The sequence below is a fragment of the Natator depressus genome, chromosome 3, assembly GCF_965152275.1.
Source record: "Natator depressus isolate rNatDep1 chromosome 3, rNatDep2.hap1, whole genome shotgun sequence".
Lineage (NCBI taxonomy): Eukaryota > Metazoa > Chordata > Testudines > Cheloniidae > Natator > Natator depressus.
This window is the reverse complement of record NC_134236.1, coordinates 91,765,938-91,778,413: the sequence shown is the minus strand read 5'-3', so window position 1 is coordinate 91,778,413 and position 12,476 is coordinate 91,765,938. Positions and strand designations below refer to the sequence as shown.

The window sequence follows — 12,476 nt, the reverse complement described above, 5'->3', positions numbered from 1 at the left end:
CTGTACCTGGCCCCTGCTATGGTATGTAAAGAAAAAAGAAGCTTTCTTCCCTCCATCCCCCATATTCTGTCTCCTGCAAGTAGGCCAACTGCAGTTGCAATCACTGGGCATGTCCAGAGCGGGGGAAATAGGTGGTTCTAATCTAGATTGCTTCTTGTATAAGCTTTGCATTGGGCATAAAGGTGGTGTGTACTTAGTTTATGACTGGGATTTTTCTTCAGTTCATATGTTTTTGTGTGTTAGGCTGCAATATCAACAAGAAACTTTTGTATTACTTTTTTGGTATTTGAATCTCTTTTGTGTACTTCTGCTTTATTAAAAAAGGAAATAAAATGCAAATCTTTAGCAGGATGTTAATTACCATGAGCAGCAAGAGAGATGGGCAGTGTAGCGAATTGCTGGGAATGAGCTGAAGGAAGGATGTAACAGTAATTCTCCCTATCACTGCTGTGAGGATGTTTTGTGGCTGGTGGGGGGACAGGACAATATATGTAGTGGTTTGGGCAGGCAGAGGTGTTTTGAGTTTGGGGGGAAGACAGAAAATGTAAAGGAAGAGGGTAAAGAACACTGTGGAGAAAGAGAAGGAAATGACAGACTCCGACAACAACATAGGAAAAAGATACACAATTATCTTTTATTGAGAGGGAAAAATGGGAGGTAACCAGGAAGGGACTGGTGGTGTAAGAAAAACGAGAGAGATGTTCAGTTACAAATTCTGAAAATGTATTAAATAGTTGACAGTGTTACAATTAACTACTGTATCCCGGAAACGGTATCCAGCTGTCGTATTCCTTAAATCACTAGTTCTCAAACCAGGGGTCCGTGAACCCCTAGGGGTATGCAGGGGTCTTCCAGGGGGTACATCAACTCATCTAGATATTTGCCTTGTTTTACAACAGGCTATATTAAAAAGCACGATCGAAGTCAATACAAACTAAAATGTCACACAGACAGTGACTTGTTTATACTGCTCTATATACTGTATGCTGAAACGTAAGTACTGTACAATATTTATATTCCGGTTGATTTATTTTATAATTATATGGCCAAAATGAGACACTAAGCAGTTTTTTTCAGTAATAGTGTACTGTGACACTTTTTTGTATTTTTATGTCTGATTTTGTAACCATGTAGTTTTTAAATGAGGTGAAACTTGGGGGGTTGTACACAAAACAAATCAGACTCCTGAAAGGGTTACAGTAGTCTGAAAATGTTGAGAGCCACTACCTTAAATTGCAGGAGGTAGGGCATTTTAGAGGCATGGTAGTATACGTGTTTTCGCCGTGGCTAGTAGGCTTGTTAGATGGGTATATTTTTCAAGTACTGTCAAAAACTACTTTATCAATTCATTAGCTGCATTCTCATCTCCGTGAACGACAGATCACTGTGTGGTTTGGGGTGTTGTAATGAACTCAAAAATTGTTAAATGACCTGAAAATACCTGTGAGTGGCATGTGAGAATGGTTACTGAATGTGGGACTAACCTTTTGATGATCACTTACTATTGAAAATGTGGTGTGTAGTTAATTGCTAGGTCAGCGTATAACAAAACCTAAGCTGTGCACTGCTTCTCAGTTTTTAATGTCTGACTTCTGATTAGACGTACAAATCTGGTTGTCAATATTCTATCTGGAAATATGCTTAACTAGACTATGTTGGTTACTGAAAGTTACTTTCTGATGGACATCTGGGTTAGCATACACCAGGTATGCATTTGATCATCCTTATAAAGTGTATACTCTGGGGACTAATTTTGTTAGCATGGCCACGTACTCTGCATAATCTGTTTCATAATTCTGCAGAACTGTGCTTTACAATCCAATCTTTGTTTCTTTAAAAAAGAAAATCTTAGATCCTGTGATTGTGAAAGAAACCTTCCAAATTTAAACAGTGCACTGATATTTTCCTGAGCCTGTAGCCAGCTTGAAATGGTAGTTTTGAGAGATCTGAGCTGCCCCATTTATCTGTCTTTTTAAACTTTGAAACTTAGTGTTGACCAGTTAGATGTCAGTGTTAAGTGTTCCGGTAATGATTCATTTTAGCAAAAACATTCAAGCAGCTTGATTATCGTACAGCTTGAAACTACTGTACCTTCCTTGCATTCAAGTACCAAAAGCTTCCACCACCTTCTACCCAGCTTCCATCTTCTCCTCTTACAGCTTCCTCAGTGCAACACAGTTCTGCGGCGTGTTGATGAGTGAATTTAAGGCAGGCAACATACAATAATTTTAAATCTCTTGCTACAATCAGTGCAGTTTTGTTGTTTGTTCATGTTCAAATTTAAACCAGTAAAAGAGTGTATTTTTATGTTTACCTGAAATGGTTGGGGAATTTCTAGTCTGCTACTTTAAACTGCCACAGTTAACTGTTGCTACAGAACCATTTAGGCAAACCTTGCCAAAGAGTACACAGAGCCCTGATTGTAACTTTATTCCTAACCAGATAGTCGCTATTGACTTCACTGGTCTGTATCGGGAATGACAGACTTCTGACTTCCTTCTCTGTAGGCCCAGATTACTCCTCTGCGGGATGGTTATCTGGTACTGAATCACTGTGGCAGGCCACAACCATTCCATCGAGCAGCCGAAGTAACCATATCAGAAGACACAGTATAGCTTCTGACAGCGGGGACACAGGCATTGGTACCTCCTGTTCTGATAGTGTGGAAGGTGAGTGAAGATTTCTTAAATTCTGAAGTTAATCAGTCTTGGTGAGAGAAAAAGAGATGAACTAAGAAGTTTTAAAGGCCAAATGTGTCTTAAAATACTTATTTTTCCAATATTGTTAAAGAATATGAAATTGTCAATTTTTATGATGGGTTGAGAAATTGGTTTGGTTAGATCTGATTAATTTGCATTGTATGGGCCTTAACTTCTCTGTATCAAAGGTTATCTTCTGTTGCGTGGGAGTAAAGATAGATAAGTCACAGGACTGGGAAAAAGATGGAGAAAGGTCTCATGTCTTTTTTTTTTGCCTTCTGTTCAGGGGAATACAAATTGCATTTTAATATGGGGCATCTCATGAACTGGCAAAATTCATTAAGATTATCCAAAAATATCTAGAGAGGGATAAAACTAAGTTTGGGCCATATCATATCCCCAAGATTCCTCGAACTTGCTGCCATCACAGAAGAGGTATAAGGGGTTTAGCCACTACAACAGTAGTATCCCTATTCCCCCTGCATGGAGGGCTCTCCCTGGAGTTCGGAATTGCACTGGGGCAGCGAATGGGACAAGAATGGGTTAAGCCTGTGTTGAGCAGTGATAGGCCACAGGGATGCATGGTCCCCTTACCCTAGAAAACCCTGCTGGAGGAAAGGAAATACAGGTTGGGGCTGTGTTACTTTTTTTCTGCAGGGCCTTTCTGTGCTTGGATCTCTTTAAAAGGAATCCTGGGACCACTGCAGCCCGGGAGAAGGGAGATAGCATGGGAGCCCTTGAGTCAATATAGAGGCATGGGTCTCTGTATGACTGCTCCTGGCCTCCTGAAGATGGCCTTGGATCCGCAGGGTTTGAGGCTGTAATGCCTCATTGCAAAGGGGAGCAGTCCTTTCTTACCCATCCCGCCACCCCGCATGCTGATTTGAAGAGGAGCTCTGGAAAGGAATTCTCTCCATCTCCTTATTCCCTTCCTGTGGGTTTAGCTGTAAGAAGGGGTAATCTGGTGCTATATTAAGAGACTCGGAGGTGATAACTGCTGTACAAAGAAGACATGTTTTCTGTTGTCTAATTGCGATGGATTTGTACTCTGATCAGTGTACGTTCTTAACTCTGCTTTTGTGTCAGAGCTTGTTGGAGAAATCCTCTGTAATAATTGGGCCTATGTATTTACCCTAATTGTCAGCTCAACTGTAAAAAGTAAGTAAAAGTTTCTAAAAGGTCACAACTATTAATGGGGGAAAGCTTCAAAAGAGACAAAGATTAAATTAGTCAAAATAAAAAGGCCAATTAATATAATTCAAGAACTGTGTTAAAATTCTGCTTGGTAAGCAAGACAGTGTAAAACCCAAAATCAATAAACCAAAATTGGCTCGTTTAAAAACTAGGCCTAATTTGTAAACCAAATAATAAAAGGATTAACTATTTCACCCATCATTCCCTTTTGAGTTCCTTAAAGAGAGATTGTTTTGGGGCGAAAAATTGGAATGAGTTTCACCATTATGGTTGCTGCTACTCCCTGCGTCTCCTGGGACCCCAAGCATTTGTCATCTTGATACTAGGAGATGTCCTGACCAGAGAGGGACCCAAATGACATCTCCACCTCTGCCAGCTCTGCAATATCCCAAACGCCTCCTGGGATGTGAGACTTTGTATCTCTGTTACACATCTGAGTGTGTCCTTTTCCTTCCCCACCTTATTTCTTCTTTTTTCTATCCCTCACCTTTTTCCTTTTGTCTAATAACAGTCCAGCTTAGCCAGGCAAGACTATATTTTGCAACACTACTACAAGTCTGTGACTAGGAAAAGACAACTGAAAGCAATACCCTAAATAGCCCAATGCTGGTACAAGTTTTCCAGGTCTCAGAATGGCTTATAAGACTATGTGCTGTGCTTGCGTTTCTCCACCACTGAGGTTGCAATTGAAAGTAAGCACCAGAGACAGAAGCTGCATTTTCTCTGTTTTTCTTTTCTTTCCCTGTTTGTGGGGGTTTTTGTCTTGTCTTCTAAAAAACAAAATCCAAGTCTCACAACACCAGTAATGCAAGCTCCAGCTGATCTACTAATTTCTCCCCCCCGCTCCCTCCCCCCCCAAAACTTACCATTTTTGGTACCCTCTAAAAATCTGTCAGACAAGGGTGGAGGGTTTCTTCTAAAAACTCGCTGTAGGTTAAAACAAACAAGCCTTATGGAATACTTTGACATTTCAAATGCTTTAACTGTTCTCTCCCCCCCCCCCCTTCTGTGTTTTTTGATAAAAGGTTAAAGTAATGTTTAATGGTGTGTTTGCCATGGTACTAAGCAAGCTAAGGTCTCTGTATACCAAACCCGGAACTTTGTTTAGCACTGTTTAAGCGTAAACAGTAATACGGTCTTGTTAACTCCTTTAACCTTTGAGCCTATATATTCCATCTAAATTAATACACTTCCTTTCTTATTTTTCCAAATACTTATTTATAAAATATGGTAGCGTTTATGTAAAACAGATTATTCATTAGCTAGTCTATGAAGAAATATAGTTCAGAAGAAAAAACAGTAACCTAGATGATAGTTCTGCAGTACTGGGATTTTATTTGATTTTTTTAATTTGCCTTTTCAAACCTTCTTTATTGATTCTTGCAAATGTAATTGCAGTAATACTGAAATAATGCTTAGTTATGCAGCATTAGGGTTCTAGCCACACCCCTTACTCAGGCAAAGCTCCCATGAAATTCTGTGGGATCCTTGCCTGAGTAAAATGTGTGGATAGAGTCCAGAAGTATTACTGGCCCATAAGACCAGAAGAAGAGGTATTGTGTATGCTTGAAAGCTTGTCTCTCTCATCAATAGAAGTTGGTCTAGTAAAAGGTATTGCCTCACCTGCCTTAGCCCGTAATTTTGCTTTCTGATCCACCCATTGTATTTCTCTTTGCTTATACACAGATACAGGCATTGCAGAATAGTGAGTCAAGATCCAGGCTTGGATAAAAGCACTTTTTTCTTTTTCTTGTTGGCTTCCCCATTTGAGGGGCAGATGGGAAAGAGAGGGGATGAAAAAGCAACTACTGTAAAACTTGATTTAAGGGGTATTATCACTTTAAGAGCTACCTTTATATATCTCTGGTTTTGACCTACTGTTGCAAGAAACATCTCTTATTTTCAGTTTCAGCAATCACATAACATCTCTCTATTTTTTTCAGTTTGTATATTTTGTGCATTTGGTGGTGATTTACATACAGTCAGTTTCACTGTTTCCCTTAGTCCCCTGGCTTGTTAGCTGTTTGAAAACTTGCATGACAATGCAGAGGAAAACAGGAAAAATGTGGTTGTAAAATACAAGTTGGCAGGAGGACTGAGGGGATAAGTAGTACCTGAACTTACTTCTTTGTAACTGACTAAATTTAAAGTTGACTGTTTTTTTTCAGGAACAAATTAGAATAGCTGATGCAATTTCGATAAGCTTGCCAGGGCCGGCTTGTAGTTATAGACTCTCTACTCTAGCCATCTGTTTTCAATGTGGGTGCTAGGGAAATAGCCCTTAGGGAACAGACTCGGCAGAAAAGATTATTGTCTTTGGACAACTCAGCAAATCATTATAACATCTAGCAATTCAAGAAGACTGAAATGTGAGTTTCTCGCTTTTTCTGAAGCTACTAACAATCTATTCTTAACTTTAGAATTACAAAAATGCATTTTGTTAATGTTAACAATATCCTTGAATTTTTTATAAATAAAAGATTTGTTCAGAGCTGTAGTTATTAGTAAATGCAGTAATATGTTGTCTGATGCAAAGACTGAAATTCAAGTCAGTTTTTTTTAAAGATCTGTTTTTCTCTTTCACTATTACATTTTAATAATTTCTTTAAAAGGTGGTAAAATCAAATTTAAATATTTATTTAAACTAGTTCAGGAGCATTCTTCTTTCATTCTGGAATTGTAGAGTTTAAAGGGATAGTCCCAAGTAATTTTTTTAGATTCAGAATTAATTTCAGATTGGGGGCAGAAAGAGTTTTTATAATGCCCAAGAGGAAGAGAAAATATCACTTAATGTGTAGTTGTCCTCCTGCAGGATTGGGAGCCCAATCGTAGTATTGTGCTAGTATATGAAAACCAGGAAACTGACCGGTCTAGTTTCATTGTTCACGTTGAGCAAAGTGTGTATAGGGGAAAGTAAAGACTCTTATGTGTTGAAAAGCTAACAGGATTTAAAATCTATTCTGCGATAATCATCTGATATTAGTAAAGATTTGTATTAACTGTATTTATCGTTACTCAGAGTATCCTTTTTAATCTTTCTGCCAACAAGTGGTGATGGACATGAACTTGTTCGCTGATTCAAATCTTTGTTCAGAAGTTTTTTGTTTGTTTGTTTGTGTTTTTTTTTTTTTTTTTTTTTTTTTTTTACCAAATGTACATTGTGGCCAAATTCTTAATAATAATTCTACTTGGAGCAGGAGAAAAAATTCCAGAGGTGGGTGCCCCATCACCTGTGAGCTGAATAATATGCATCTGATGAAGTGAGCTGTAGCTCACGAAAGCTTATGCTCTAATAAATTTGTTAGTCTCTAAGGTGCCACAAGTACTCCTGTTCTTTTTGCAGATACAGACTAACATGGCTGCTACTCTGAAACCAATAAAAAATATATGTCTGGCTTTATTTTAAAAAAATAGCTATCCCTCCTGACTTTATGTAGTAGCTAACTCTCCAGCAAAGATTTGTGTGAGCTTATTAACAAGAAACCTTTTTTTTCTCATGGAATGATTTTCTTTAGAGTTAGGGTGACCCGATAGCAAGTGTAAAAAATCGGGACAGGGAGCCCCGGGGGGGGGGAATAGGTGCCTATATAAGAAAAAGCCCCCAAAATCGGGACTGTCCCTATAAAATTGGGACATCTGGTCACCCTATTTAGAGTTCATGTACTTGCTGAAAAGGGCGGGAGGGGATTTTAGGATATTCTTCTTTATAAGCACTGTAGATTCTACAGAGGCCTGTGAAGATGATTCCTTGCATTTCTTTTGGTGAGTATAAGAGGCAGTTTCCTCGAAGGACTGCATAGAAGAAGAGGTTTTAGTGGGAGACAGTGCTGGAAATCAGCTGATCAGCACCTCATGGTTGGCTGAGGCTCTCAGCTCCATGACAGGTGGGGTGAGGGGAGAGAACCAGGAGAGAGGATACCCTCTGGTTACCAGAACATGAGGCTGAAGGCAAGCAGGCAGACCCTGTGGAGCCCCTCAGGGTGGGAGATGATCCTACTTGGTAGCTACCGGAGGCCAGAGTACCCCAGTGTGAAGCCTTACCAGATGGTTTGTGTTCTTTTTTGCATACTTTTCTTGTTGTTTGTGAAGACAAGAGAGCCCTGAATAAAGGGACAGAAATTTAACCTGGGTGTGGCTGACTGTCTATCCATCCCCAGCTGGTGACTAGGGCCACTAGCATACAAAGGGTTACAACACAGCTGGTCCCAAGTGGCATCTCAATATGAGTCAATGTCTACGTGCAGCATTATGTTAACATTTTAGAAGCCATGGTGTATTTTACCATCTTGTGCCACAGGATGTATCCTAATGAATGTGGTCAATTCATACAGTCAGGAGTTCAAACTCACTGAAGCTTCCAAAAAATGCTAATGTGGAGGGAGACAACTTTTTGGGTGGCATCATGGTGAATGTTGCTACATCACAATTCAAACAAGATGTATGTTCATGCCCATAAAACGTGATCTGAAGATGTGATCTCTAACACTTTTTTTTTTCTTCAGAGATAGTTAGTTACTGATTTAAAGATGTAAAATAGGATCGCCATTTACCTACAGTAATGAATAGTGTGACCTGGTTTTATATACCCACGCTACTGCCTAAGTCTCCCTTGCTGGGAACTCATTACCATCATTCTTTTCTAGATACTATATCTTGACAATATGTTCTTTCAAAACTAATATAACTTAGGTTTCCCTAGCAATTTTGTTTAAATCCTACTAAAGAATAAATATGTCTCCAAGCATTAAGTACTTACTTCTGTTCCCTCAAGAAAAAACACTTTTACCTAGCAAGTGGTGACAGCATCTCCTTTTAAAGAAAACAATTTATTGTAAATTTAGGTGAAACACATTCCTGACTGTCAAGATAGATATCTATCCAACAAAATGGAGCTTACTCACAGGAGCAGAGCATTGCTTTTCAAAGGAAGGAAACCCAGAAAAGAGAGGCTCTAATACGCATCTCCCCCCCCCCCCCCCCACTCCTGACTTCCCTGTTCAGTCATGGAGCTGCTCCATCAATTTCTGTTTGTGACCTGCCAGGATCCAAAGGCTCAGGGATTGACTGTTTAACTTGGGATAGTACACAGATTTCAGCTTCCAGCTTTGCTTATTGCTTAGCTGGAAACTAAGGATGCAATACATTCTGAAATTAGAGTACACTGACGACAGTGGGAGCTAATGGCATTTGCCAGCTCAAAGGAGGTTCTCCTCATCTCCCAAGATTCAGGCCTCTGTGCTCTTACAGTATGTCATCTTGAATTACATCAAGATGGATGGCTACTTTATGACTAAGATTTGGAGGTGTTGGTAGTTGAAAACACCACCCCCCAACTACCTCTTTTTAAATAAATAAAAAAAGCTTCAGTCTTTAGACTACACTATTAACTTTGTCAGATCAAACTTCTTTCCTAACCCTGCACTAAGCTACGGTAAGCAAATACATTCATTAAGTAATCCTTCAGTCATATAAAGAAAAGGGAGGAAGGGTAGAAATAAGGCAAAGAAACCGCTTGAGAAAGAAGAGAAGAGGAAGTTTTGAAATAATGGAAATCATAATTTCACAGCTGCTGCAGGCTGTGGCACATCCCCCATGTGTACAAGGAAATGTTGCTATCAAGTTAAGCTAATTAGATGTAATAGTGATACAGAAAAGTTCAGCTCAGAATGTGAGGCGAGATTCCTTTGGACCGCAAATCATCCTTTAAAACAAGCTCCTATTCTATAGTTTAATATTCTGGAGAATCCAACTTTGTGCGAAGCATAGTGACAGTACATCTCATGTTAAATCTCATCCTTTGAACAAAGCAACATTTAATTAAAACAGAGTAATGTATATCTGTATTGTTTTTTCTGGATAATGCATCCTTTTTTAAAGTTCAGCAGTAAAGGTCAAAAAATGGAGGGGTTGTTCCCCTTGCTAGAATTGTGACAGTCCTCCCAAAGGCCACTTCCACAGATAACTAAGAACCGTATTTTCAAAGTGCACGCGCACAGAGAAACATTGACTCAGATTTGTATACAACAATAAGAAGGGGCATCTAGCTAATGCTCAAGTGTTCCTACTGGAAAGTATTTAAAAGCAAAAATAGTTATTCAGCAGAACATGTCTCCCCTTCCCAACATACGTCTTCAGAACTTGTGCATGCTCATGCCTATATGCATTGCAACCACAACTTGCATGCATACGATTGTGCTCTAAGATTTAGATCAGAATTACCCAGTTTATAAATATGTTTTTACCATACAGGAAGTCCTTTTGTAGGAACAAGATGTGTCAGCCTGCCAAAGCCTGGAACCCTATGAATCACCACTTTAATACCTACTTCATGTACCCCTCATATTTAGATGGTAGAAGTCTGTTTCTGAATTGTGTAGGTGTGTCGGTGCAACATTGGGGAATAACCTTGTTCAAGTTGACAGATGCCTGAAAAAAGACTACCTTGGTTTCTCACAAAAAGCCTGACCCCAAAATTTATCAAGAAACTTAATTTGAAGCTGAGTTTGAAAATGCTTAAAGTGGTAACAGACTTTAAGGCTTCCCAGTGGCTTCTGTTAAAATAGATGTATATTGGAATAGTCAATACATAAGATAACAGATATCAAGTGACACAATGTGGTATTAGGCTGATGGATAGAGAGAGTGATCAAAAGTGGGGATAATGCTGATATTGTTTGTGGGGAGAGAGAATATTATTATGGTTTTGTATGGACACTATGGATTTGTATTTTTAATGTCTTATTTTTTGCAATTCTACATGTTAAATTCCTATAGAAGCACTTAAAACCCGGTACAGGTACTTCAGTTTAGATAGAGGAGAGAAACTATAACTTGCAAATTTACCATTGTGTTTCATGCAGCAGAGGGCTCCTAAAGACTTATTCAAAGGCTTGTTTTCACAATCCTTTTCTGTTTGCAAGTTTACATAGATTTCAGTGACAGCTATGCAAAGGTAGGAAATGCAGGATCAGGCCCTCTAAACCTCGCAGAGTCCTGGAGCTGGGGCTCCAGCCAGAGTTTGTACATGTACACTGCAATTAAACAGCCCCACAGCCTGCAAGCCCAAGTCTGCTGGCACAGTCCAGCCGTGGGTTTTTAATTGCAGCACAGACATACTCTGAGAGACCAGCTTGCACAGAACTACACCAGAATTAGGGGCAGGGGAAGTGAGCTTTAAGGTACTTTGTGTACACTGCAGGTATCTGGAATAACCACGTTAACCTCTTGGTTGTGTATAATTACATAATTTTAGATATGGCTTGCAGCCTTACTTGAACTAATCATATATATAATCATTTGTGTTATAGGAAATGATTTTCTTTCTGCTAAGCATGAGAAGCATTGTTGATGATGGCTAAAGTTTCAGCTCTTAATTTTACAGAGAAGACGTCAAAGCCTTTGTAGATGGCTTTGCAATCATTGCTTTATCACGCTAAATTTACACTGCTGGCAGACTGCTTGACTTCCTCCTTTTTATTTTGGTCATGTGAACAGATCTCTGTTATCACTGTAGAGCTGAACTAATTATGATGGAATACGCCATTGTATCGAATGTAGCTTAAATAGTGTGTTCTATATATCCTTGATTTTAATTATGATTTTTATTAAATTAAAAAGTTGCTTGGAAACAAAGGCTCTGATTCTGAGCTTTCACCCATGTAAATAGAAGGGTGACTCCACCAAAGTCGTGCATAAAAACTGCTCTGATGATAGAATCTGTCCCAAAGCCTTGCTTCTGAATTGCATATTACTCTATACTTTCTCGATAACCATAGGTACAGACTTCTTTTAGATGGGTCTCATCAGTGGTGAAGAAATTAGCTTGTAAATGCAACGTTCACAGATTATTCCATTTTTTTACACTAATAGAGAGGTAAATGCTCTTTCTTCCCCTCAAAACCCTGCAGAGGAGGAGGTAGGTGTGTGTGTGTGTGATGCAGAAATTATATACGTAGAACAGTGAAGGAAAATTAAAATAGCCCAGGTTTAGGGGGAGGGGAATGGTTTGACAATCTGAGATGCTTGAAATTAAAAAAACGAAAAACACTTGGGCACCTGCTTATTGGATGCTAAATTTGCAGAACCAAAATGATTAGAAGCAATAGCTCGATCAAGTTCTGTTTTGATTAGCTTTTCCATACAGAATAGAAAGGACTGTGGCAGTTACTGTGTAGAGAGCTATGACTAAAGTTCTGTGTCTATTATTTTTAAAAACTTTTTTTTTATATTGTCACTGTATTTATTTCCTACTCCCCCTGCTGTAAAAAGCTTTTACAGACTCAGGCCACTTGTTGTAAGGAAAATTTCTTTATACTTGAAGTACAGTGTGTGTGTGTGAAGGAGTGAAATGGAAAGGTTTGCTATGATGACTGCGTGTGTGTCAGCTGCAGTAATATAAATCTGCATTGCAGAAATCTAGTCCGTTACAGAGACATAGCTTCTAGCTTCCAGTATTGGGGAGGAAAAAAGAAGTCCTACATTGTAGAAATCTGCGTTTGAATGTGTACCTGGCTAGTTGTAACCTACTCCATGAAACATGCAAATTAAGAGCATGATCATTGAGGGTTTATTCATGTTCTTTCA

At 39.0% G+C, this 12,476-nt stretch overlaps 1 protein-coding gene across 2 annotated transcripts in view; it reads left to right on the top strand.

The window, feature by feature from the left end:
* The window catches only part of CEP85L (centrosomal protein 85L), a 177,743-nt gene that overhangs the window by 22,998 nt on the left and 142,269 nt on the right, over positions 1-12,476 (top strand). For both annotated transcript variants that reach the window (XM_074948308.1, XM_074948307.1), the window contains exon 2: positions 2,508-2,669. In XM_074948308.1, coding sequence (XP_074804409.1) covers positions 2,508-2,669 — 162 coding nt within the window. The remainder of the gene's footprint in view (positions 1-2,507; positions 2,670-12,476) is intronic.